This window comes from Amblyomma mixtum, chromosome 10 (genome assembly GCF_055824585.1).
Source record: "Amblyomma mixtum isolate Tamu chromosome 10, ASM5582458v1, whole genome shotgun sequence".
NCBI lineage: Eukaryota > Metazoa > Arthropoda > Arachnida > Ixodida > Ixodidae > Amblyomma > Amblyomma mixtum.
In genome coordinates this window covers 56101321-56127861 of record NC_143021.1, presented here as the reverse complement: position 1 = coordinate 56127861, position 26541 = coordinate 56101321, and the positions used below count along the sequence as shown (strand labels likewise).

Sequence of the window (26541 nt, the reverse complement as noted above, 5' to 3'; positions counted from 1 at the left end):
CTCACTGTGAGCTGGCGCGGCGCATTCTTTCACCTGAAATACTTCTTACACCGTGGAATCGACACACTGCCTCACACAAACAAGGCATTTATTGCTACAACAACAATGCCAGCTAGCAACAAAATACGCTGAGGAATCGAGGATGTGCGACTCACCAGCACGTTTACGAGCGAATGTTCGCGCATGCCAGGGCAAGGGGGAAACTCCGAGGCCGGACGGGACGAGCTAGCGGGAGAATGTTCCCGTCACAAGGCCGGTAGAGATTTGCGTACTAACCTGCGTGAAAAGAAGCTGGTTTGACATGACGTTGCCAGGTGTCCAGCCAACGTGCCCACTGAAGAAATTCGGATGAAACGGGCTTCTTACATCTGTGAGCGTAGATGTAAATGGTGCTGGATGCAGTGGTGTCCAACTGTCGCGTAGCTCGGCTGCTGTTTTGTGTGCATGCTCCAGTGGCGGTGGTGTTCGTCACTGCAATGATTCCACATTTTGTGATGTGCTTGCCTTGGCTGTTGTGGTGAGCAGAAACAACTGCGTGAAAAGAAGAAGCACGTTTGACGCGATGCTGCCAGGTGTCCAGCCAACATGTTCACTCCTGTCAAAATGAAACCGGACCCATCGGTGACGCGAAGCACCTCCTTCAGTTCATCATCGATGTTTGCGAACACGTTTGCGTCGTCTGTGCGCGTCGTCTGCACAAGCACAGCTTTGTTGCTCCTCCTTGGTGGCTGGTGCCATGGTTCCTTGTACAGGTGCGGCCACAATAATACGGAGCACAGGAACGGTCGCGGAGCAGCGGAAACGTGCTTGTGCGCGCTGCCTAGCAGCGGCGACAGGAACTATCTTAATTTGGACGCGGCGAGATGGCGCCGGTAGCAGGGACCCACTTTTTCCGCAGGCCTATCAACATCACAGCATATAGCATGCAATACCTTGCTCTATGATCGACTGATACTGTGCTGACAGCGCCATGCGCTTCGTTGCCCCGTTTCTCGCATCGAGGAGCGGCGCGCGCTATAAACGGGCGCAAGACGGCCGTTTTGGCATTACGTGTTATCTCGGCCATTCAGTCCGCGCGGCCACCGAGGTTGAAGTGAGCACGCCTGGATGAAGGCAGCACCTGGCGGTGTTGCCCGAACCAGCTCAGCATCTTTCGAACAGTGACAACGGCAGGGTTGCAGCAAAGAGGGGGGCTCTTCGGCAGGCACTCTCGCTGCGCGCGGATAGCCAGGGGTGTCTTTGTTGTGCTGATAGGTGGCGCTTAGATGCAGTTTCTGCCAGCTTGGCCACCTTTCGCGTGCTCCGTATTATTCTGGCCGCACCTGTACCACAATGCACAGTGACTGCGCTTAAGTCATTCGCTGATGGCAGTGCAGGGCCTTGCTGCAGCACACCACGAACTGGTGGTGGCGGCACGGAGAGCCAGGGTCATGTGACCTTGTGGTCCCATGACCACGAAGTTATGTGATCTTGTGGTCACACATTCATGTGACTTGTATATACAGTGTTGTGCGTTTTTATCGTGAATATTTTCAAAAATTTTCCCGCCTCAACCACTAGCTCGTTTGCGGTGAAACTGCACACAGAGCTTGCGTATTATGGTAACTTTTGTATTGTAGCAAGTTTTACTACGGTATTTACTTAGTTGAGCCCCCCCCGAGTGCTGGTCTTAATTGCAATTGATTGCATCTTTCCGCAGCTGTTGCTTTTAAGCGACTACAACATGAACACCTGCTATGCGCACGCACTACACGCTCAGTGCCACCACGCGCCACCCAGACAAGTGCGGAACACTGTGTGTGTGTTTTCCTGGACTGAAACTTCCTCCTCGCATGGTGTTTGTGGTCATGCTGTGTTTGTGCAAGCCAACTGCTCCTGTTTATAGACAGACTTCATTCTCCAGGTTATGACATATTTTGTGAATCGGCGAAAGGACATGGATGAATGTATTAACACAAAGGTGTCTGGGTGCCCTTTGCTCATTGTGCGTTTGCTTCTTTGCCTCCTCCCTCCTCCAGCTGTGGACGGGCCGTATAGGTGCAGCATCACTGGAGCATGGTATTCCCTTCGAGCAGTTCTACATTGGCCTTTCCAAAGTAGGTCTTTAATTTTATTTTCAGCAGTTCTTGCATTTCTGGGCATGCAGGATGGTCAGGACGGGGGTGTGCACGTCAGGCTTGTGCTCCCCGACAAAGGGATTCTCAGCACGGTTTACAGCGCTTCCTCAATAGATGGTGCGAGTTAAGTGAGATTTTTAGTTTTGGAAAAATTGCCATTTGTGGGGAGGTGCAACTTACTGACCGAAAAATAGATTGTTCAGGTGCTATGCAGTCAGTGGTGTCATTCTTCTGGTAGAACATAGTACTTACAAAATAGATCTTCAAAAATACGTAACGTACTCACAATCATGACCATCGCGACACAAACACTCATGCACTCTAACCGAGTATATGTGTCATAATGACACGCTCAAGCATTCTTTCTTTCCTCTATCCATTAGCAAATGGAATTGTTTGGATCATAACATTACTAGCACTCAGTCCCTGTCTTCTTTTGCGCCACATTTGGAGCGTTTGATGGATGCACAATCTGATGGAAGCACTGCTGCTAACTCCAGATAAGATTTTCACAACTTTGTCATGTAAGCAATGTTGAGAGCATTGTTAAGTTGTTACTGTCATTGTTGATGATAAGTTTAGATATATCTTTTGCCACGGCCCATTTGTCTCTTTTTGCCTGCCCGTACTTTTATTAAATAGATGTACAGAAGATGTACAGTGAAAGCTCGTTAATTCGACCCCCGTTAATTCGGAAAATCGGATAATTCGACGCGCACGCGAGGTCCCTACAATTATACATAGGAGTCTATGGGGCGAAACTCTCGTTAATTCGACCAAATTTTGCCGTGCGTCGGTTAATTCGACTTCACTCCGCAGCCCGCCAAGCCGGTGTGCCGAGAGCAAAAAGAAAAAACACTGCCACGAGCGGCGTTTCCACGTGTTCTTGCTTCTACGATCATGGTTATTTAACCATAAGGCGCCTTTTTTGGTAATTGCGCGCTTTGTCAGCGTGTTTACTGCGCTGCTTGTTGCTGTTTTGTTGCGACTGAGAGAAGGGTGAAAGGAAATTGCACGGGCCTGCCTACTCGCTCAGCCGAGCCACCACCGCTGCCGCGTGCAGATAGAGGAGAGTTAAAAAGATGAGAGGAAAGATAAAGAGAAAAGATAAGACGGGGGTCGCAGCAACAACCGCGTCCACCGAAGCGGAGGCTGGCGGAAAAAACAGATAAGCGTCCGAAGCCGCGCTCGCTTCACCTCCTCCCCGCGCTGCTTTCGAGTGGGTAGCGCGCAGTGCCTGCGCGCCTCGCCTTTGTGTCCTGTCAGCTGACCGAGGATGAAATAACTGAGGCGCTGACAGACGATCATTGGAAGGTGACGACTGTGAGCAGTTGTCCCAAATGCCGAAGTGCACGGTGAAAGAAGCCGCAGAAGCCTTGTCCGTGCGGGAGGACTTCTGTGAACAAATCCCTGACGGTGCGTGTGCCGCGGAGCACCTGGCAGCTGTTAGAGCTATCGTAGTCGCTCAAATTCGCTCGAAAAAGCAGACGGTGATAACAGATTTCTTTGCCAAATAAAGGTACGTCCTGTTGTGGAAAACATTGTTTTTTATTGTTCATTTGATAATTCGACGTTCGGATAATTCGACAATTTTTCGCGGTCCCGTCAGTGTCGAATTAATGAGCTTTTACTGTATATGTTTTTTTTTTAATTCTCTGTTTGCAATGTGTTAATTTCCCCTGCTATGATCTTGTGAAAAGACTGGCAGTATTGTAAATAATACCTGAACAGGGCTTTATTTGAGCTTTAAACGCATGCTAGCATGATGCAACATGCAGAAAAGATTGCAATTCTTCGAAATGGCAAACAGCTTCCTGGAAGGACTGCCATCAAATAGGAGCATGGACTAAGCTCAGCACGTTGCAACCTGAAGTGTGCCAAATCCTAGGACCCCTTTGGTTGTGGGGGATAGGTGCACATTGTTCGACAGAGGCAGCTCGGAGCTCGTGAGAGAGAGAGAGAGCGGCGCTGTGGTGCTGTCCACTTGGTCTTGCAGGCACATGCTGAAGGCTCCACTCCTGTGGTCGGAAACTGCCTGAAGCAGAGTTGTGTGCAGCACAGGTCGAGTCTAGATCCATTCCAGTGAGGATTGTCACCTGGGGATGAGAGCTTGTTTGAAGGTTGAGTGTCATGCAGGGCGAGGAGCCCAAGCACACCTCGCCGTTGTGCTTGGCAAGACCTGTGGCACCCCGAGTGGGCTGTCACAGCACAGGCGAGCATGAAACTGCTGCCTTGAAATTCACAGGGGCATCGGTGCACCAGTCTGCCATAGGGCACTGGTGAAGGCCTGTTTCATTTTCCATGAGTGCGCCACCAGTTATAGGTCTAGATAGTGGGAAGGGGGATATAGGAGGAGTTATGCTAAGAAAGCTGCACAGTTTGTTTGTATGGCCACTTTTGTTCGACCTGCCACCTACCCAGGAGCAGGAGCAGGCCTTCACCTGCGTGGCCAGTGGAGAAGGTCGGTTCCTGCTCCTCCTCAGCAGGTGTTGGACAAGGGAGCAATGCTGCTGTGGCTACTGGCTTCCAGGGCAGCGTTACGAAGTCACTGTGATGCCCGGGAGGGGTCGTGACAGGTGTGGTTCCATGTTGACGGGAGGCCCATACAGCGCAGAGAAGAACGGAGGCGCAATAAATTGCATTGACTCAGAGGAAATGCATTCTTCTCTACTTTCTCTACCTCTGTGCTATCGCTCTGCAGCCTGGAACATGACCTGTAACTTCACTAAGCCACTAGTATCGTTACTAGAACCCAGTCACTATCACCTGTCTTCACCAAGTTGAAAGCACTGGCATTGTCTTGTAGCCAGTGTTTTGTTCTAGCCGGTGAGTGGAGAGCGGGAATCTCCCTACACGCCACCTGCCTCGGTTGACAGGCAAAGGCTTCCACAGATGCCAATGCCGGACAGTTTTCGCGGTGATGGCCCTCACAAGCAGTGGTAGGCAACAATAGCCTATGGTCCGCTGGGCTTTGTATTATTCCACGAATCAGTATCACTGTGCTAAACAGGCCAGGGACATCAAATTTTTGCGCGCCGCCGCGGTGGCTCAGCGCTTATGGTGCTCGGCTGCTGACCCAAAAGACGCGGGTTCGATCCCGGCCGCGGCGGCTAGAATTTCTTTGGAGGAGAAATTCTAGAGGCCCGTGTACTGTGCGATGTCAGTGCACGTTAAAGAACCCCAGGTGGTCGAAATTTCCGGAGCCCTCCACTACGGCGTCTCTCATAGCCTTAGTCGCTTTGGGACGTTAAACCCCATAAACCAAACCAAACCAAATTTTTGCGCTTATAATTCTGTCCTGTGATCGACGTCTTGTTTAGGGGCGCTTTCTGCGGAGTATTTTAAGCGATCCGGTGTCGTTGGTGTTGTGAACTGCAAATCCCAGAGGAGTAACAAGGTGGGCCACCTAGCTCATATGATCAGCACAGCCTGCCCACCAGATTGTGAGAAAACTGACCACAGTGGCAGATGGCAGTTAAATTAATAATTGACCGCTCGGGAAGAGCAATACCTCTGCCATGCAGCAAATCTAATGTCATTCTCATCGAAAGCCCTTTGTTCGACTTAGTCAATTTTTTCTGCCCGCTGCTACATGGCCGAAACTAATGCCATTTGCAAATGATGGCGATTGCGATGGACAGAGAGTATAGCGTACAAAAATTTGATGTGTGCTTCAATGCGTTGCCAAACGTATTGCTTTGCAATTGAGGGCCGATTTTAATCTTAATCCTCATTTCAGTAACGCGCTGATCACTGCTAACCAAGCCTAATCTCAGCCAGAGGTGGCAGGCAAATGGCGGACGTCGCTTTGTGAAATGAGACATTTTATCGTGTGGCAGCAAACTAATGTCATTTTGAATGAATGTCATTTGATGGGAAATACATTAAATTATCCATGTGGCAGGGGCTTAACCTCAGCCGTACAAGCCCCACCGATGGCAGCACCTGCCATCGCAGAGCAGTGGTGCCTCGCTTGAAGGTCAACTGCAACACTTTTTTTTGAGAATTTCATGATATTCAAGGATTCAAATCGATATAGGCTGTAGGTAAAGCATGCCAATGGTTTTTGCACTAGCATTTAAAATAGTGACGTAATTGATGATTGAATTTTGCGCTTCGCCTGAATGCTCTGGAGGAGTGCAGCGTGACGTCACGGAAGGTATGATTTCAAGTTACCATCGTCGTTCAGCCACGCCCTGCCCTGACTCGTTAGACGCTGCCAAACAACTCTCGGCAGGGTTTGCCTTCGGTGGCGTTCTTTTTTTCTTTCAAAGCAGGCGTTCATGCGTTGGAAATGTACCGATACCTTCGATGACGTCATCATGCGCCCCCCACTCGGTGTTGTGGGCTGCGGAGAAGCTTGAAGGGCATCTGGATTTTAATCAATAGTTACTTCACTATTTCAGGTGCTAGTCCAAAAAGACTTCGCTTGCTTTACCTACAAGTTTCACACATTCAACCCTCTTAAGCTCGTTGATTTCTAAAACCTATGCAGTTTCCCTTTAACCACTCCACCAGGAGTGGTATGGTGATTCCCAGGGATATGTGTGAGTGTGAAGTCGAGAATCATGTGTGGGCGTTAATTTACCCGTTACGCTATTGCGTCCATACCCTTAAGTCGGACCTTGAGTCTCCCCTCCAATTTTTTCTTGTTGTGGAGGGATAGCGTGCGGCGGTCATGAATGTGGGTTGAACTTCGCTGCAGACTTTAGTTGTATCCAACTACGATGGCCTGTATGCCTGTCTCGGTACTGTGTTTTGTGCCCTTGCGTCATAAAAAAAAAAATTAGGCGTGGTTTAGCTCTGGCTAAGCCTGGTCAGTTGCGTTAGCTGCGACGCTTTTCGAGTCGTGCAGCGCCCTCTTCTGCTGTCTCTCGATCGCGTTGTCTCTTTCTAGCTTGGTCCTGTCGCCGTTGCTTCTCTTTAGTGCTCTCCATAACGACATGTTTCCACCGAGGCACAGCGCGCATATACCCCCGCGAAGCGCCACCTCCTCATCCTCTACCTCGGCGGAGAGCATGCATCTGGCAGGAGCGAGCGACTACGCGCACAGCAGCGGCGCCGACGGCGCCGACGCCACCTGGCGGAGCTCGGCTGAAACGGTTGCTGGGCGACGGCTGTTTAAGGCCTTTTGTGCCTACCGGCCACCGGCTATGCGATGAGGCAAAAACCTGGCGTAGTGTTGCTAACGCAACAAAAACTGTGTTGTCAGCAATGCTCAGGAGTGTGCTCTGTTGGACATGGCTGGCAGTTGGGACTGGGGTGCGAAGCAGGTGCTGTTGAAGGGCTGTGATTGCTCTGCAGGCAACAAGGCAATTAGTGGAACAGAGGCGTCAGAGGGTTCTGCCCTGTCACAGTCCAGGAACATGCTGAAATGGCTGAATTCAGGGCATCCATCGATCACTCGGTGGAAGAGCTCGCTTGGCAGGTTCCACTTGTTGTGAAGGGAACTCCATGTCTAATGTGTAGTGCCAAGAGCTTTTTTTTTCTTTCCAAATTAACCTTAATGCAAACTGAGAAAAATGCAAAAGTTCGTTAACTGCACAAATCGTAGCGCTATCAAAGTGGTACTATGGTGTGCTTTGCATGTTAGAGTGACTCTACACTGCAATGAAAAATTATGCAAATACAGTAAAACCTTGTTGATACATTCTTTAAAAAAAATGCGGGAAAAAACATATCATCCGGGAAAATGTATGATCCAAACCAACTAATTTTGAAAAATTTAACAATTGAATGAGGTACAAAGACAGTTATTGATAATTTCACTTTATAAGAATGTCGATTAGCAATTTCTTGGCACAAGATCTGAAAAGATCCTTTTCTAACACTTTCAGAATTCGGTACGTGCTCATGCTGTCTTGAGCGTGGAAGGAACTAAGATTGTTAATGCATCTGGTTCAGCGACGGCAATGACAGAAGTAACCAAAATCGCTTCCATGTCATTTCTGGGTGCTTTGCCCCTTTGCACCTACAGTAAAAGCTCGTTAATTCGACACTGACGGGACCGCGAAAAATTGTCCAATTATCCGAATGTCGAATTATCGAATGAACAACAAAAAACAATGTTTGCCGCAACAGGACGTATACCTTTATTTGGCAAGGAAATCTGTAATCACCGTCCGCTTTTTCGAGCGAATTTGAGCGACTACGATAGCTCTAACAGCTGCCAGGTGCTCCGCGGCACACGCGCCATCAGGGATTTGTTCACAGAAGTCCTCCCGCACGGACAAGGCTTCTGCGGCTTCTTTCACCGTGCACTTCGGCATTTGGGGCAACTGCTCACAATCGTGAATCGTCGTCGTTGTCAGCGCCTGTCAGTTCAATTATTTCATCCTCCGTCAGCTGACAGGACACGAAGGCAGGCGCGCAGGCCCTGCGCGCTACCCACCGGAAAGCAGCGCGGGGAGGAGGTGAAGGGAGCGCCGCTCCCCGCTTATCTGTTTTTTCAACCAGCGTCCGCGGGGACGCGGGCGTCTTATCTTTCCTCTGATCTTTTAACTCTCCTCTTATCTGCACGGGGACGGGTGTCTTATCTTTTCTCTGATCTTTTAACTCTCCTCTATCTGCACATGGCAGCGGTGGTGGCTGAGCCAGTAGGCAATCCCTTGCGATTTCCTTTCACCCTTCTCTCAGTCGCAACAAAACAGCAACAACAAGTAGCTCAGTAAACACGCTGACAAAGCGCGCATTTACCAAAAAAGGCGCCGTAAATAACCGCGATAGCGATTGCTGCGACACAACAAAGCACAAAAAAAAAAAAGACGCCAGCCGCTTCGGCCGCCGCTAACTCGCTTCCTCGGATGGATGGACGGATGGATGGATGATATGACCATAGGGATGGCCTATCAGCCATACAGTAGCGCCGCTCATGGCAGTGTTTTTTTCTTTTTGCTCTCGGCACACCGGCTTGGCGGGCTGCGGAGTGAAGTCGAATTAACCGACGCACGGCAGAATTTGTTCGAATTAACGAGAGTTTCGCCCCATAGACTCCTATGTATAATTGTAGGGACCTCGCGCGCGCGTCGAATTATCCGATTTGCCGAATTAACGGGGGTCGAATTAACGAGCTTTCACTGTATATACTGTGGGGAAGCCACCGCGGCAGGTCCCAGACTGCCCGCTAGTATGAAAGCGCACCGCTGTAGTTCCTAAATGCTTCACCCCTTTTACCTTATGCACCACAAAGAAACCTCAGCATTTCTCCTCTTCATGTCCGCTCCCCTTAAGAACAGCTCTCTGGAATGCTAGCATGCCTTTTGTTGTTGTTGTTGATGGTCATAGTAGCAGCAGCGGTAGCGCTTCACCTCTTTGCTCCTTGGCGCTACAGTGAAACCAGCACGGCGGGTGACTGCCGCTGCATTACAGCTCTTCACGTCACGTGCCCTCACGTTTGGCCCACTTGCTTTGTTTGATTTCCTCTCTGGCAACTCACGAGTGCACTGCTTGAATTTATCGTTTTTCATTGTTGTTCGCCCACCTGCTGTGGTCTCAGATGAGACTGGTAGTATTGGAAATAAATAAATGAAATTTTTGCTGAAAGCTGCGTCTCCCCTTAGAGTTTGTTGCCAAGCATAGCTGTGTGTCACAAGCGGATGATGTGTCATGTTGTGTTGCTCTGTTTCAGTGCAGAGTGGCCCTGGACCGCCACATCCTGTCCGACATCACCTACACGGAGCCCCGGACATTCAAGGTGACCGAAAGGGATGGTGTTTTGGCCATGCATAAGCAGGCTACATAGGTGAAACGGGTGATTTTCAGAAAAGATTGCAGCAGCACACCAATGATGTCAAGAAGCGGCACGTGGCAAAAAACGCACTAGCAGAACATGCTGTTTCCACGGGTCATGCCATCGACTGGGATATCGCGATGACAGGGCTTTACCTGGAATCCATCCATATCCAAGCCACGTCACAGACGCTAAACCGTAACAAAGGAAATCTACCCCCGATCTACACGCGCTGCTTACGTCACACCATGGAGCATTGAAAATGAACCCTCACTTCATTCTCCCTGTCATTGTGAACAAGGCTCCTGTAGCGGAGCTGAAACGCCTCTTTTTGTTTGTGTCTAAGGATTGGTCGGTGCTTGTTATTTCCCGCCATAAGCAGGCTGTGCCTTGAAATTGTCGCTAGGTTTGGAGCCATTGTGATGTACAGCCGCTTGTCACTGCAGTGTTATAGTACTGTTCAGCTTTGGATTCCTAGCAGAAGGTGATAAAGATGAGCAGTTTTGTCTGGGCGAGTTGGTTCATAACCGCAATTAAAGAATAAACTTGCGCAAAGGGATTGAAGAAGAAAACGCAAGAGACGTGAGGACAGGACAGGTGAAAAAGATGATGCTACGGGAGTGAGCAAAATAACGTAGTCCAGCTAGATGAGTTGTTGGGCAAGTTGGTTCATTGTAGCGTAAAGATTGGTTGCGTGAAAGGGACAATCACGTGAAAGGAGACGGGACAAGCACAAACTAACAGCTGATTTGTTCAAGGAACAGACATTTAAATATATGCATGTCAGCGCAGGCGCACAAGGGCATCACAAGCACAGAGACTGCAAAAACCCCGGTCTGCGACTCCATGCTTTCCAGGAAGTGTGCCTCTCTTTCGTACAGTCGGATTGATGTATCACTTACGCATTCTTGACCTCTCTGTCTGATGAAACACGCTTCTAGAAGTTCCCGTGCTTTCTCATTTTTGCTCTTGCGCAGAATCTTAACTTGTTTGAGCAGAGGCATGCATCTGTGATCAAGGCAATGCATCGCTAGGTAGTGCTGCTCCTTGTTTTCAATAGGCCACTCATGCTCACGGGTGGGACTATTGATGCAGCGGCCTGTCTGTCCTATGCATACTTTGTCACACGTGGGGGGGGATCAGATAAACAACGCCAACTTGGCAGGCCATACAGGGGTTCTTGTGCTTAACACCGCAGCCACGTTTGCTTCTTTCCGGTGGCATGCCTTCTACTAGTGCGAGCGCAAAGGTGACTCAGCTTGAAGGGTGCCGGAAAGCCAGTGGGACGCCATGCCTGTTTCCTACTTTCGTGAGATTGTGAGCAGTCCTGTGGGCATACGGAATTACGACTGGCCTGTTTGTTCTGATAGCTGCACCAGTGCTAGCACTGTGGGTGCATTTTAACTTCTTTGCTAACGTTTGACCTTATTGCTTGGACAATCACATCAGGAAGACCAGCCTGTTTCAACCTTGAAATCAGCGTGTCGAAGCTGGCCTGCATGGCATGCGTACAGGACTTTTTTAAAGCCTCCCCGAGAATCTGTTCAGCAGCAGCCCTTTCAGTGGTTTCGGAGTGTGCGGAATCGCAACGTAATGGTTGTTTCCTGGTGCAGGGACAGAAACACCAACACACTTGTCCGTGAGAGAAGGTAAGTTTAAGGTCCAGGAACTGGAGAATGCTATTGGTTAAGGAAGGTTAAGATTCTGCACCAGAGCAGAAATGAGAAAGCACGGTAACTTCTAGGAGCGTTTTTCATCAGACAGAGAGGTCAAGAATGCATTAGTGGTACTTTAAACAGACTATATTAGAGGCATACTCCCTGGAAAGCATGATGATCTAAACCGGCCCCACCGCAGTGGCTCAGTGGTTACGGCGCTTGGCTGCTGACCCGAAAGACACAGGTTTGATCCCGGCCATGGCGGCTGAATTTTTATGGAGGCGAAATTCTAGAGGCCTGTGTGCCGTGCGATGTCACTGCACGTTAAAGAACCCCAGGTGGTTGAAATTTCCGGAGCCCTTCACTACGGCGTCCCTCATAGCCTGAGTTGCTTTGGGGCAATAAACCCCAATAAACCAAACCATGATGTAAACCGTTTTTTTTTTTTTTTTACACTGTGTGCATGTCATACCCTTGTGCGCCTGGCTGCCATGCATTTAATTAAATGTCTGTTCCTTGAATAAATAATCAGTCGTTAGTTTGCGCTTTTCCCATCTTGTTCCCTTTTGCGCAGCCCATCTTTACGCTACAGCGAATTAGTCGTTGTGCTTCTGAAAACTGAAATGTGTCACAGCTTACTTCATTGTCTTGTAGTGGGCTATCCAAGTTTTGTTGTCTGGCTTCTCAGCCCATGCTACGATCTTGAGTGAACAGACTGCTGAAGAAGGTGGAAACTCTCGTGCTTTTTTCAAGTGCTGCCAATCTTTTGAAGAGCGCCGCTGCCGTCTTTCCACATCCTCGTATGGCTTTTCCGGTTCCAGCTTCCGCCTTCCGCCGGTAGCCTTCGTCCACTTTGTGTCTGCTCGTATCCATGCCTGGGCTTGCCTTGGCATACCTCGGTTGCCTCGGCTAGCATGCTTCAGCGTTTGAGCAGACCTTGTATCATCACGCTGCTTGGCCTCTACTAGTCTGGCTGACTTATTCTGCACTTTGTAGGCGATAGACGAAAACCGCAGCTGCCCTGAGGATACAAAGTGGCAGCTCGTCTAAGACCAGAAGCTGGACAGCTATGGGAGGGGGAGGCTGGGGCTACTCAAGGGGGGTCTTAAAACTGACCTTTTTATTTGTGGCTCAAATCTCATGAAATCTTGCTCACAGATGCGTTTTTCTCTTCTGATTCATAATTGAGCTGGTGATCCTAGATCAGAAGTTATTTTGAATTCTAGAGTGTAATTTGGTAATATCTTACACAGCTTTAATGAACTTTCTCACTGCATTTTGTAGCTTTTAACTACATGAACTGATAGCCAGAGAGTTGCCATACCCGATGACATTCTTACTTTTTTATTGTTTAGCGCACATATAAGTAGTAATTTACAATTAGCTTAGTGAGTTGCAGTTAAAATACTGTGACCTTTTACTCTTGACATAGTATATCACGATAACATCCCTTTAGAGAAAAACAAAGAATGTCACCAAGTATGGCAACTCTCTGGCTATCAATTCATGTAAATAAAAGCAACAAAATGCAATGAGAAAGCTCATTAAAGCTGCGTAAGAAATTACCTAATTACATTCGAGACTTTGTAAGATCTAAGACCACCAGCTCAATTATGATTACATATTTGGAATCAGAAAAGAAAAACACATCTGTGTGCAAAAAATTCATGAGATTCTAGCCAAAAATAAAAAAGTTAGTTTTAAGACCCTCGTCCCCCCCCCCCCCCTCCCCCCGTAACCTGTTTGACAGGAAACTCTATGGAGGGGCTTCAGTGGGAACCAGAGGGTCAGAATAGGTTGGCCAGCACTGTGCAGAGGTGTGTGCTTGAAATTGCATAGAACAGGCTACACTGGAGCTGCTGTGGTAAGGAATGAACCTGCAGGAAAAAAACAGCAAAGGAGCCCCAGTTTCCCATGCTTGATCTAGGGCTGGGCAGTCTGGTGAAGCGAGGCAAGTTGGCTCTTTGTAGAGTTGCCTGATTGTCTAACGCTCTATCCTAGCTCGCTGGCATCTGCTGAATAGACTCGGGTGACATTAGTGAGGATGGATTTGGGGATGTTGAATGTTCGTTTGGCATCAGGTGCATTCGTGCACTGTTTTTTTTCTGGCTCAAACAGCGCTTTCTGCTCCAAGGAAGGAACCCAGTTGGTTCAGAAACTTGGCCATTAGTTGGAGTCTTAATAACAGACCTCTCCTTGGGTCACAGCGATGATGCTGCGAAACTTCTGGTTTTGACATTCAGCAATGGAGGAGCTCCGTCCTCATTGTCCCAGTCCACGTGGAATAGTTGCTTCACTTCTTTAATTTTTTTTATTTCCCCCAAAGTACGCGGTCACAAATGAAAAAGAACTGAGCTCGTGTTGAATGGAGATTGAAGCAGAAACACTGTTCGCTCTCAGTGGTGTTGGTCATCATCCGCTCGCAACATTTTGTTCGTGGTAATGGTCTACGTCCACTGCCATTTGCGTGTTGTCATTGATTTTGCAGTTTGCAGCAGCAGTTAGCCGTAACTTAGCACACACCTGGTTAGCAAAAGATATCAGGCTGTTTGGTTGATTTTTTTTAAAACTCGCTGTGATTTGCATGAACTATGATTTGCATGAACTAGATGATGTACTGTAAGAACACGAGGCGAGCACGCACGCACGCGCACACACACACACACACACACATGCACGCACGCACGCGCGCACACACACACACACACACACATGCAAGTAGTGCGCAGTAGGCATTTGTTACAACAAAGAACTAGGAAAGGCAGTTTTACTTGCATGCAGTGCATCATTTCACTGATGCATTCCTGGCCATTTTTCTTCATCGGTGCTTCTGCTGCTGATCTCCCCTAAAATCTTCATCCAGCCACAACTGGCACAGCGAGGCACTGCAGTGCAGTGCAGCACAGGGCACGACCATTCTGTATTTCTCTCTTGTGATGCGAGAGCAGAGTTTGGCTAGTTGGGATGGTGCCGAATCCACCATGGCTACTCCTCTCTGTGCCACAACCTTCTCGGGCTGTGGGATGCCACGCAAGGCTTTGTGCCTTCCTTGTTTTGCATGCTGCTGTTTTCACCTCCTGCAGGAGAGATTCAGCCATTAGTTATTTTCTTGTTTTTATGCATTTCCTGAAAAACGGTGCACTTGCAGGCACAATGCACTTTCTGAGTGGAAAGCAGAATAGTTTCGTAATGATGGTTCAACAGCGCAAACGCACACAGACCAAGAAGGAGACAAGACACACACACCAGCGCTGAACTGTCTCCTTCTTGGTCTGTGTGTGTTTGCACTGTTGAACCACCATTATGAATCTACATCAACTAGCCCAGTCTGCAGTTCTTCTAAAGCAGAATGGATGGGCTAACAGTTTAGGTGCAGGCAGTTTGAAAACTACACGTGGCTTAGGCTACTGCTGCTCTTGCCGAAAAAAGCGCACAGACAGTAAACTTTGTTAGCTGAGTGGGAGGGGATGGCCAAGTGCTTGTGCTCCTCGACGACCCGGTCAGCCCGTTGGAGCTTGAAGGCTTGTCTCCAAGCTGCGTCTCCCGCTGCTCCTCGGTAGTGATTTAAGTGGAAGGGGGTGATAGGTCAGGCCCACATGGTGTGGGATAGGGTAGCGAGGAGCTCGCTGTGTGTTATCGGCCAGCATGGATGCCAGTGTTGTCAGAGGCCTTGTTGGAATGCAAGGCCAGGACCATTTTCTGTGCAGTGCTTTCCAGGTGCATCTTTTATCTGGGGGTTTCCGATCTTAATGCAATTGCTCGTAGCAGACTGCGTCACTCTACAGCCAGTCATTGGGAATTCTCCTGAGGGTCCGTATGCTCTCTCTGCACACGTGTTAGCCAGGAGGGTTCTCCCCAGCACCTTTTGAAAACCATTGTGGTTCCCCGCCTTCCTCCTCTCTTAAGCATAAAAAGATCGAGAACAGTTGTTAGTTGCTGCTGCATCCCATACGGGTACTAGCCACCAATGTGCTTCATGGCAGAGCCTGCTGCACACGAAGGCTCCTTGCAGGGGCTCTTGAATAGCACTGACCATTAAGAGGGTTTCAAATTGGGCTAGTTGGTAGTTAACATGGTCACACATAATTGCGCTTTTGAAAAAAGACTTGGAGCAACACAGGGACGACACAAATTCTGGTGCGCAAACTGTCAACGGAAGTTTTATTGTGATGAGCACAGGATCAGTATTAACGAGTATAATCCAATCAGCTGGGACAGAATCTTTTTTTCGTGCTTTTTGACATGATTGCTTAACTGCGTTTTTTGGTCATTTCTGTTATGACATGTGAAGCTTTTATATGTGTGCTCATCGCAATAAAACTTCAGTTGACAGTTTGCGCACCAGAGTTTGTGTCGTCCCTGTGTTGCTGCAAGTCTTTTTCAAAAGCGCAGTTATGTGTGACCAAGTACTGACCACTCTGGGCAAAAGTTTGAGGCAGCGAGGTGACGAAAAAAAGATGCTGGGAAGGAATGTGCTGCAGTGGCTGCAGTGTTGTTTTGTGTTTGCGTCACAAAGGAAATCCTTGTCCTTGACAGGGCCTGGCCATCCTGGCACGGTTCCAGCGCTGCGTCGACACTGTAGACAGGAGGCCAACCCTGGACACACCCCCGGAGGGCATCTTCACCAGGGGCATGCTGTGAAGAGCACTGTGCGGGAGTGTGCTGTTGTTGCTGGATGGCTGTTGCCAGGGCGCCTTGACAAAGCAGAAGTGGGCACTCCTCCTGTACTGTTATCATCATCATCATTCGTTAGGGACATTACATAAGGGGGGGGGGGGAGCTGTTACAGGGGTGTTCAGCAGTCATACACGAATATAAATATAGAGGGAATATAGAAATACAGAAAAATATAGAATAGAAAAAAAAAGTAGAACAAGATGAAAAAAGGCAAGAGCAACAAATTCAAATAATCAAGTCATGGCAGAGTGTGGCAGGAATATAAACAAAAACAGATCACAACTTTGGAAGTAGAACAGGCTGGTCAGTTTGCAGGGCTTGGAAGCTGACATAGGATGAAGTTTCGTTGAGATGGGCGATTAGGAGCTGTCAGAACCTGGAAGGATTAGCCCCAGTGACCATGTGTTCGGGGAAGTTATTTCAGCTTTCTGTCGCACTGGGAAGGAAGGATTTATTGAAAGAATTCGTAGAGCCGTGCAAACGTTGTATGCTTAAGGAGTTAAATAAACAACGAGATGATCGTACCATGTGGGTGAAACTTCTGTTGGCTGACTGCAACCAACACTCCTGGTGTCCTCCTCCTCAGTTCCTGGACTGCATTTGGAGCACAGTTCTTGAGACAGGAGCTGTCAAATGAACGCTGAACTTGGTTGGCATGTCCAGTGCAACTTCTGAGGCTGCAAAATAGTACACGAGTTGTGGCTCTGTGGCACAAAACATGCATTGCAGCATAATGTTCATGGGAGAAATCAAAGTGGAAATGAGTCTATGGTGTTGCTTCATCTAAAAGTGCAAAAGAAACAAAGAGAAGGAAAAAATACGACAAGTTCTAGCTGTGAGTCTAGCTTGGCTTTTCATTAGTTTCCAGGGCCAGAGATGCATTGTCATTCTGCTGGTAACATAGTTGGCTAAAGAGGTGGCAGTTCTTGAATCACCAGGGTGGAAATTTGGGCAAGTCGGTAATGATATGTAACATAAGAGTAGCGCAAAACCAGGATGACGGACAGAAGGGGAGAAAACACACACCCACAACACAGGCGCTAACTTCTGACTGACGAAGAAAGCCAAAACCAACCAAGTGAAAGGTACCTGAGCAAAAGTAGCATATGCGCTGACCTAAGAGAAAAAATAAATCGAAAAAATGTGATAAAAAATGGGAGATCACGGATGTTTTGAACCCAAAAAGGCCAGCTCTCGTTTAGACAAGGAAATGGACGGAGTACTAATGCAGTTATCTTGTAAGGCAGCAATCTGTGCAGCTTCCACAATTTCGCGAGTTAGCTTATCTCTACTCTTGGCAACTACTGAGCATTTATCCAAAAGAGCACGCACTTGCAATCTTTGCAATGCAAAGCTAGATTGCTGCCAGTATATGTCCTCATGTTGTTATTGTGCTCCCGAAGCCTATCGTTAAGGCACCTACCAGATTGTCCAATATACTGCTTGCCACAAGAGAGCGGAATATTGTACACAATGCCCTCAGTACACTTAACAAATCTTTTTCTGTGGCGGATGGCACACTGCTGCTTTTGGGAGCGATGTGCGGAGGGCAGGGATCTTCTGCATGACGCACTAAGTTTCTCTGGAGCTGAAAACACCACGCGAACGTTTGCCTTTTTTCCTATTTTCTTGAGATCGTGTGCGAGACAATGGACGTAAGGAATGACAGCCACCTTTGCTCTTCGTTTCTTCTGTGGTGTCAAGTTTTTTCCGGAGTTTCTTTCTCAGGAGGTTTTCGGCGACTGAACCCACGAAATCCTTAGGGTACCCTGCTTCGAGGAACCTTTCGAGTTGTTCATGAAAGCTAGATGTGTATTGGTGGGGACATGACTTTTCATAGGCGTTTTCCATGCAGAGGTTAATAATGCCTCGTTTCACGAGTTTAGAATGAGCTAAAGTATATGGTAGAAGCGTTTTGTTGGTGCGAGGTGGAAAGCACCAGCAAATGTGGTTGTCCATGAATTTAAGCTGAATATCAAGAAATCTTGTTTCTGAGTCAGTAGGCATTTCGCTAGTCAGTAGTAGCGGGTGAAAACACCCTTGTACAATGGTCAAAACGTCTGAAGTAACGGCCTCGAGGTTCGATGGTGTGCAGTTAACAAGGAAGAGAAAATCATCCACAAATCTGAAGGTTCTAACCATGCAAGAGTTTGCAAGTCGCTCTTGGAGGATCCTGTCAAGGTGTGCAAGGTATAGGTTACTAAGTGTGGGGGACAGGCAGGACCCAATGCATATTCCATTTTTGAATGTGCGGAGCATCTTGACAAGTTATGAAAGTGGAGCGCAGGTAAAACAACAGCATTTCTAAAAAAAACTATCAACAGACAGCCCTGATTCATTTCGAAATGCCACTGCACCATAATGAAGGATCGAGTCTTCAACTACGGTAAGTAGGTTATCATGAGGCAAGGAGTAATACAAATCTTTAACGTCAATGGAGAAGCCGAGAAGGCTCTTGTCGGAAAACGATTTTACAGCATTATGGCACCACCACCACGGTGGCGCGCACGCGTGTCGTGCTCGTCCCAGCCTAACGTGGGGCACCACACGAGTGCGGAGAAAATCCCCGAGTGCTGCCAGCCGAAGGCACCATAAATAAAAAAAACTGATTGCTGAAAACTAAAAAAAGGAAATGAATACCGTATTTAAGCGCAGAATTTACGCACCCCCAACTTTTTACCTGGATTTTCCAGAGAAAAAAATTGGCTGTAGTTTAGCTCTGGTTAAACCTGGAGTGACGCGACAGCTACAGCTGTCCGAGTGAAACTCGCTAAGTCAAATTGCAAAGTCAGTCTTTCGCCGCTCTGTTTCACTGGGCGTTCCTTCATCTTCGTTCCTGGAGATGGGAAAAATACTGAAACCACCAAACGGTTAAAGAGCACGCTAATACGCTACGCAGCTAATACGTAGAGTCACAGGTAAAGCTCATGGAATAAGGGAAGCGGATACTCTGCGAGTGGTACAAGCCTATACCGAGAGTACTGTATTCTACCCCAAACTCAATGTAACCGAAACCCAAACGATAAGCTCCATAATCAGAGAAGTTACTAAGGCAGTGCTCTGCCTGCCCAAAACCACCAACAACGAACGCCTGGCAGAGTTAGGTGTGCATAACGCCATACAAGAATTAACCGAAGCGCATTTACAAGCCCTGCACCTAGCCAGCACCCCTACCGACGGGTGTATACTCTCTAAACTCCTAAAAGCTATCCCCAAGGGAATTCGTCAGAGGCTACGCATTTGACCACTCCTTCGTAACATGCACCCCGAACGAAACCGCGAGCGACGGGAAGCCAGGGCAGCGGCCCTTCATGAACGATACGGCGGTGAACAGAACACCGTATGGGTAGATGCCGCATGCGACCAGCACGGAGCCACAGCGGTTGCGTACAGTCCACATGCCCCTCCAATTATAAAAGAATAACCCCACGGAACTAACCCAGAGGAAGCAGAAAAGCTATTGCGCTTGCGCTCGGCAGCTCCAGTGCTATACATATATACTCAGTGATTCCAAAACTGCAATGCTAAATTATGCTAGGGGCAGAGTCTACTGACCCCCCCTTCCTCCTGCAGCACTGAGCTCATCTGGGTGCCCGCGCACTCTGGAAACCCTGGCAATGAGGCCGCCGATTCCTTAGCCCGAGGGTCTAGAAACCGGGCACAAGCGGACCTCATGGGGGGGTTTCTCAAAGGAGCGTGCGTGTACCTTGGCTGAACTCATTGCGAATGCTCGTGTCGAAAGGCAAATATGCCAAGCCCCCGACTCCTCCCTCATTACCAGGGAGCAACACCTTTGGCACCGTCTGCAAGCGTGGACCATACCCTTTCTCTACTCTCCCACTACCGACCCATCTCACCTTCCTGCCCGCTGTGCAATGCACAGAAGGCAAACCTGACCCATATACTCCTGGCCTGTCCGGCTTAGCCCCCACCCGGTCGGCCGGTGCCACTCCAAACATAGGAGGACTGGGAGACCTCACTACGCTCCATGGACCCGGCAAGACAAAAGATTGTCGCCAGCCGTGCTGCCAGCTTCATGGACCTTTTAGGCATGAACGGCTGAGTGTGGTGGCGTCGTACGGGGACCCAGGGGCCTGGGAGGCCCGAATACCTTTACACAATGGTTTTTTCCCCCTCCCTGGACTCTCCCCCCTCTCCACTCAGTTTCGCCTGCGCGCCGCCGGCGGCTGCTCCGCACCACGTGAGCAGCCACGGCGGCGCCGCCACGCTGAAGACTCGAAACACTAGCCTAATGTAGGCGCGCACACCAGCTGCGTTCTCTGACGTCACTCCGCGCATGCGCACAGCTGGCGGAGCGGTGTTGCCTCGGCTCAGCGCGCAACCACGCTGAACTCTCAAAGCGGCTGGCGCAGTATAGCTCTCGCTACAAAAACTTTTACTCGCATATTTTGCGCTCTCTGCTGCGCCAGCATACCGGCATGTACGCAGGTGTGCGCTAGGCAGGCTTGGGAAAAACGGCGCGGCCGTGTCGCCGTGTGCGGTTCCGAATGGTACGAGCTGTTTACCAGGCTCGCTGGCTTTCCTAGACGAACAGTTGGGCAAGCGCTGGAATCCGAAACTACCGAACTGTTTTAGTCAGCCGGGCCGCACGCGAGTGCGTCGTTTTATCGCCTGTTATCTCCTTTGCCTCTCACTTTGCGATTGTGTCGCTGCTCGCTTATTGCTCTGAGCTGCGCAGGCGCTGTCAAGCTATCCTGTGGGGAACTATGTAGCATATGGGGCGGGGTGGGAGTTGGTATATGCATCTTATATAAGGAGTCAACTTTTTTGTGCGCCAGTGAGGGGTGCGAGATGGGAGGTCGATATATAGGCGGCATTATACATTGCGCGTTATGACCTTCGTAGAGTTGTTTAGGTTGTGTTCAGAAAATTCTTGTGTAATCTGCACACCACCTTTTTGGAAGCTCTAATTCAAAGAAAAGCAAGTGCGCAAACTATGAGAGTAAACAGGGTACTCACAGAAGTGAATGAAACAGCAAAAAAAAAAAAAAGGCACATATGGTCCATTCACAACCAACTGTGACACTTGTGATGACCAATTGTGAGGGGGGGGGGGGGGGGGGGGGTTCTTTGGCACATGTTGAAGGCTGTCGGGGCTCTTTGGGGCAGAAAAAGTTTGAGAAACCCTGGTGCATGGGCCTCACCATACCTGCTGCCTTTACGCTGGAAAAGTGCTTCTGGCCGTGAACTTCAGTGCACTGCAACTGGCAATCAGTGGGGAGCTTGCCCAGCAGACACTGAAAAGCAGGTGTCTCAAACGGATGAGGGTAGCTGATTAGGCAAGTTGGTTGTTCATTTTGAAGACTGCAGTGCTCGAAGCATGAAGCCAGCATGAAGGAGACACCACACGCACCAACTTTGAACTGAATGATTATTCAGTGCATGTACATTATTTTATACAGAGTACATGCAAGATAACCCACAAGCCTATCACACTGAAATTCACTTGCACCACATGTTCTAGCTTTTGTTTGCGTCATAAAGAAAAAAACAGCTCCTTCCTTGATAGCAATACAGAATTCACACATTTACTTTCTAGACTTTTTTTATCTGTCCTGCCTCCATGATCTCTCTTGTTAGCTGTCTTCTGTTTCTGTTAATGACTTACCATCCATTAAAGTCTGGAGTACATACTCCTGGCCTGCACTCTACACAATGTCCAGATTGCCTTTACCGTTTCGCAGGTTTTTGTTGCATTCACGTAGCCTGTCATTTAGGCATCTTCTGGTCTGACCTACGCACTCTGTATAGAAAGATGCACATGCATTGAATAAGCATCCAGATGAAAGTTAGCGCATGTATAGTGTCTCCTTCGTGTTGTCCATGTTTCCGAGCACTCTTCATAGAGCTCTAACGGTGATTTCCTTTTTTTCATGCACATTTGAGTAGTAAAATTCACTGAAAAGGGGATTTTTAAGAACCAAAACTGTTTAACTTTTTCCAAATTGACAGTTTTGAAGCTGCTGCAAGGAAATGGGGATTTCTGGGTGTAAGCACCACTGGTCTCAAACCAAGAGCCACTCAGTGAGCATATCAGACACATAGCAACCACACTGCTTCAGGAATTTCAGGCTAGTAGCAGTAGTTGCTGTAAATCCATTATGAAACTGTGTCGTACGCACTGGCATTAAAGACAGTCAAAATTTGCAGTCAGCAATATAGTACTGTGATGTTAAACAAGGACTCCCCACAAAGTGACTACACACACTGGCAACATGAAAGAAGTGTTGAAAGCCTGTCGGTGGCCAGTCTCGCATCAGTTGTTGACATGTAAACTAAGTGGTGACTGAGGTAGCTTATAATGCATAGGGTAAAACCGATTGTCCAGAATGGAAGAGCCGACCAATGAAAATATTGCATGATGTTTCAGCTTCCACGCGGGAGCCAACACGCTGAGCAATTCCTCCACTGCACGCTCACCATTACGCCTTCATCTTCACAAGAGCATTCATTTCACAGACCACAAAGTGGCCCTTCATCACTCTGAACAACACCATTGAAAAATAAGACACTTATTTAATAAAAGAAATGAAATGTCTGTATGAAAATGTCTTGAATACTTCACTTAGATTAAACAAATAGGAAAAGCTTGTGCATTTCGTAGCCTCCTCCATCCTAAAACACCTTTTTTGGCCAGTTGCTGTGCAGTCTTCTTAATGCACATCAAATGATGCAAATAAATTGAAGAATTGTAGCAGCTCAAAAACATGCAGGGAAACTTCTGAGATTTGCGGTATCCAAGTTGGTGCTCTGGGGTTTAATGCATATGTAGAAGTCCAGGAGGGAGTTCCTGCTCTGAAGACCAAAAACGTGGCATTTCGTGCACTTCACTCTGGATCTCCCATTTCAATAAGGGCTATGGCACTTCATTTGGAACACAAGCTTGACATGCTTGGGAAAGTGGCCGGTCGTATCACTGTTTCTCATCTCCAGATATGGTATCCAGCTTGGCTTTGGTGCCTCTCCATTGCTTTTCACATCCTCTCAAGGCCATCTTGACGTAGGCACCTCTGGCTATATCTGCACTCGTACCCCCTTTGAATGCGGGCGACACCAAAGGGCTCAGAGCTCTTTTGCATTAGGCTTCAAAGATCTACCTCATTTCTTGAACAGAATAGAGCTTCCCCTTGATATGCAGGACGTTTCTAGAAGTCCTCTGGGAAGTGGCTTAAGAAATAAATGCACAGGAACTTTCATTTCTGCACAGGATGTTAACTCGAGCATCTTTCATTTGAGATGTTCATGTTCGTGAACTTATAAAAAATTAGATGCAAAAGTAACATTCTGCGATAGTGAAAATATGTCAGTAGAAATTTCACAAGTATTGTGTTGATGGCTGCAGGACTGTCGCCATCGTAAACTTTTTTTTTACTCTTTACTTGTTAAGCTTCAAGGTTGTCGCCAGACACTCCCTCCTCAGTTTTTTTCCCTCCATGTTTGACAGCCACAAAAAGCTGGAGCTGGTGATACAGATGCCGATATGAACAGAAGGAGTTTGTGGCGGAGGAAAAAGTTTACGATGATGATGAGCTGCGGCCTCGGGCACCATCCGTGGGCAGCACCTGGAAGCTCCTGTGCGTGTGCGCGGCCGCCATGATCGTTGCTTACATCCGGAGCCAATCGTGGAGACCACGGCGCGTGCATTAGAAGACCGTGGGGGTTGTGGAAAGTTCAGGTGCTGCCTTTACACGGATATTTTTTTTTTTAATATTTGATTTGGGAAAACAGGGTGAGGGCCGTACATGGGCCATACACGGGTGCGGACTTAACATGTGTTTATACGGTAGTTAAGTGATGCTGTCAGTTCTTTTTGCTCAACATAAATGCTGCACAACATCAAGTACTTGTTTCTCATGGGCATCACGCAGCTGAAATTTTCACTTCTCGCACTGCCACAAGTGCACCCGTCATGCTGTGCTACCTTTGCTCACGTCATGCCATGCCTAGTGACGTCGAACCAGGGTGAGAGATGGGCTACCAAGTCGAGTCGTCGCGCAGCGGTGACCGGTAGCCACGCGTGACCTGTAGACGTGGCGCACTGCATTCCTTCTGTTGGAGGCGCCGCACTTTTGCTTTCGCAACCTGCCAGGCTTAACCAAAGCTAAGCCCCCACCATTGACCGGGCACCCCTGCTGCGGTTCTTCTATCGCAGCCATGACTGGCGCCCCTCGGCGCTGGTTGTCAACCTGGGCTGCATACACACAATGTCCGACCGATAGCGATACTCGCGTTGGTGGCAGAGTGCTGTTCCCCGAGGTACTGGGGAGCATGTTACGATCGCGACTGAGTCGCCCGCCGCCACACTTCCCACTTAATTGGAGTGAGAAAGAAGGCGTCTTGCCCTGCCGTACGTGATCGAGTGGCTCCTCTTCCGTAAGCCCCCACTCATGAATCTTTTTAAAGTCCCTAACCTGCAAGGCTGGAAGTGCTACTTAACTAACATAGCTATGTTAGAATCATAGGTAACGTTTCGTATAAGGAGCACTCAAATCACTCGTTTAAACAATATAACACAAGTAACCTCTTATACAAATGCATGCTGTTGAGAAAATTCTATTTTGCCTCTAAGCAAAACAGCACAACTCTAAGAGAAATTGCAGATCTGCATGAAAACGTCCTAGTGTACACCACTCGCTCTCCTGAAATCTATAATGTTGCTCTTTCTCGAACTAACTATGGACATCACATGCTGTGCAATACACTTCCAAGGCTACTGAATCCATATCTCGCACAAGGCATAAACATCTGTGATCTCTCACTAACCGACTTAAAAAAAATTATAAACTCTTGCGTTCAAGATACACGATTTCACTGAATTAATTTTTTTTTTTCCCTCTTGAGCAATTTCTGCAAAAGGTTTCTGTATGTATGCATTGTTTGTTATACAGTTTGTGGAACACCCACGAAATCATATACCAATATCTTCCAATGTGTGTGTGATCAATTGCTGTTTAAATTTATCGGGTTGTTTAACTTATTAAGCTGACTCATTTTATCCGTTAACAGTGTTATAAGAAACTGTGCATGTTTTTCCTCTGCTGCTGCCATTGTACTGGGACTGACGGCCTCTCAAGTTGCTTTATGCAGCTTTTGCCTCAGTTTCCACCATTTTCTTTAAATGGAAGTAAAATCAAATCAATCAAACTTGGAGGGCCGAAACTGGAGTATACTTACGGGTGATGCAGATATCTCAACCAGCAGTTCGTTTTAAGAGCTGATGGGCTGAAGAGGATAGCAGGCAGAACAGAGACAAGGTGACAGAGACAAGCGCTCACTCACGACTGATTCTTTATTGAAGGAAACACACAACAATATAGTACAGGCGCAGCACGGTGGGGCTAATCACAGGCAGTAAAAGTCCCATGGTCACAAAAGATAAGTTGGAAAAATTTTTTTATGACCTGTGACGTGTGGTGTATAGGGCCAGAGGAAAATAAAATGACTGGTCAAAAAACCAATAACCGGCTACTAAAAAAGTGTGGCTGCATAGTGCAACCCCTTTCACAAAAAACTTGACTTTCAGTTAATCAGTCATGCGCGGTTCGCGGCGTCACACTCGTGCTATAAATTCCACAGTGGCTTTCTAAAAGTGACTGTTCACTGTTGTACAGCACTTTTGATGGGTCACTGATGCAATCTAAGCCCTTTCTTCTGATGAATAAGGCTTCTTTCAATGCGCAAGCCACGCTGTGCTGACTTCTTCCACAATTCAAGCGCAACAAAGACAGCACACAGAAAGAGAACGACCGGACATGCAACACTTTATTCACTGGATTGATAAGCAGGTGCTTAAATAGCCTCGAGGGGAAGGTGGAAACAACAGGCGACTGCTCATGCACGCAATCTCAAAGGTGGCAAAAGGGGGGAGGGGGGACAGCGGAAACTAAAATAATTTAAAAACTTACACATTCTTTCTCATGTATCATGATCGAAGGGATACTAACACAAGCACTCCCACTCTTTCTAATTTGGTGCGCCTCTGTCAGTTCATGGGCGGCTGTGTCTTCACTCTTCCTGACAATGCTGGTTTCTTCTGTTCACAGGTCTTCTTTCTCGCATTCCTTCCACTGAAGTGGCATGTTTCAACCTGTTCTGCTCTTCAATGGGAACAGGTTGTGGGAATCCAGGCTTTCCGCCGTCGCCTTTGCGCGGCTGCCGGCCTCCCGCGTTGTTTCTCCTCTTTCCCTTGCTCCCGCCTCAGGCGGTGGAGAGGCGGCTGGGTGACTAATCACTGTCATTTAGCCACAGCTCCGCCCCGGCTCCCCAAGGGCCTTTGCCATTGGCGCCTTTTGGCGGGAATTCGGGACCCGTTTTGGGCGGCCGCGCGACCGTCCAGGCG

The 26541-nt window shown here is 48.2% G+C and overlaps 1 protein-coding gene across 1 annotated transcript in view; it reads left to right on the top strand.

Annotated features, from left to right (window-relative positions):
- Positions 1–16705, top strand: part of mRpL20 (mitochondrial ribosomal protein L20) — a 28072-nt gene extending 11367 nt beyond the window's left edge. Inside the window, exons 3-5 of the mRNA XM_089562915.1 lie at positions 2019–2096; positions 9745–9810; positions 16041–16705. Coding sequence (XP_089419041.1) covers positions 2019–2096; positions 9745–9810; positions 16041–16145 — 249 coding nt within the window. The 3' untranslated portion in view covers positions 16146–16705. The remainder of the gene's footprint in view (positions 1–2018; positions 2097–9744; positions 9811–16040) is intronic.
- The last annotated feature ends 9836 nt before the right edge of the window (positions 16706–26541 follow it).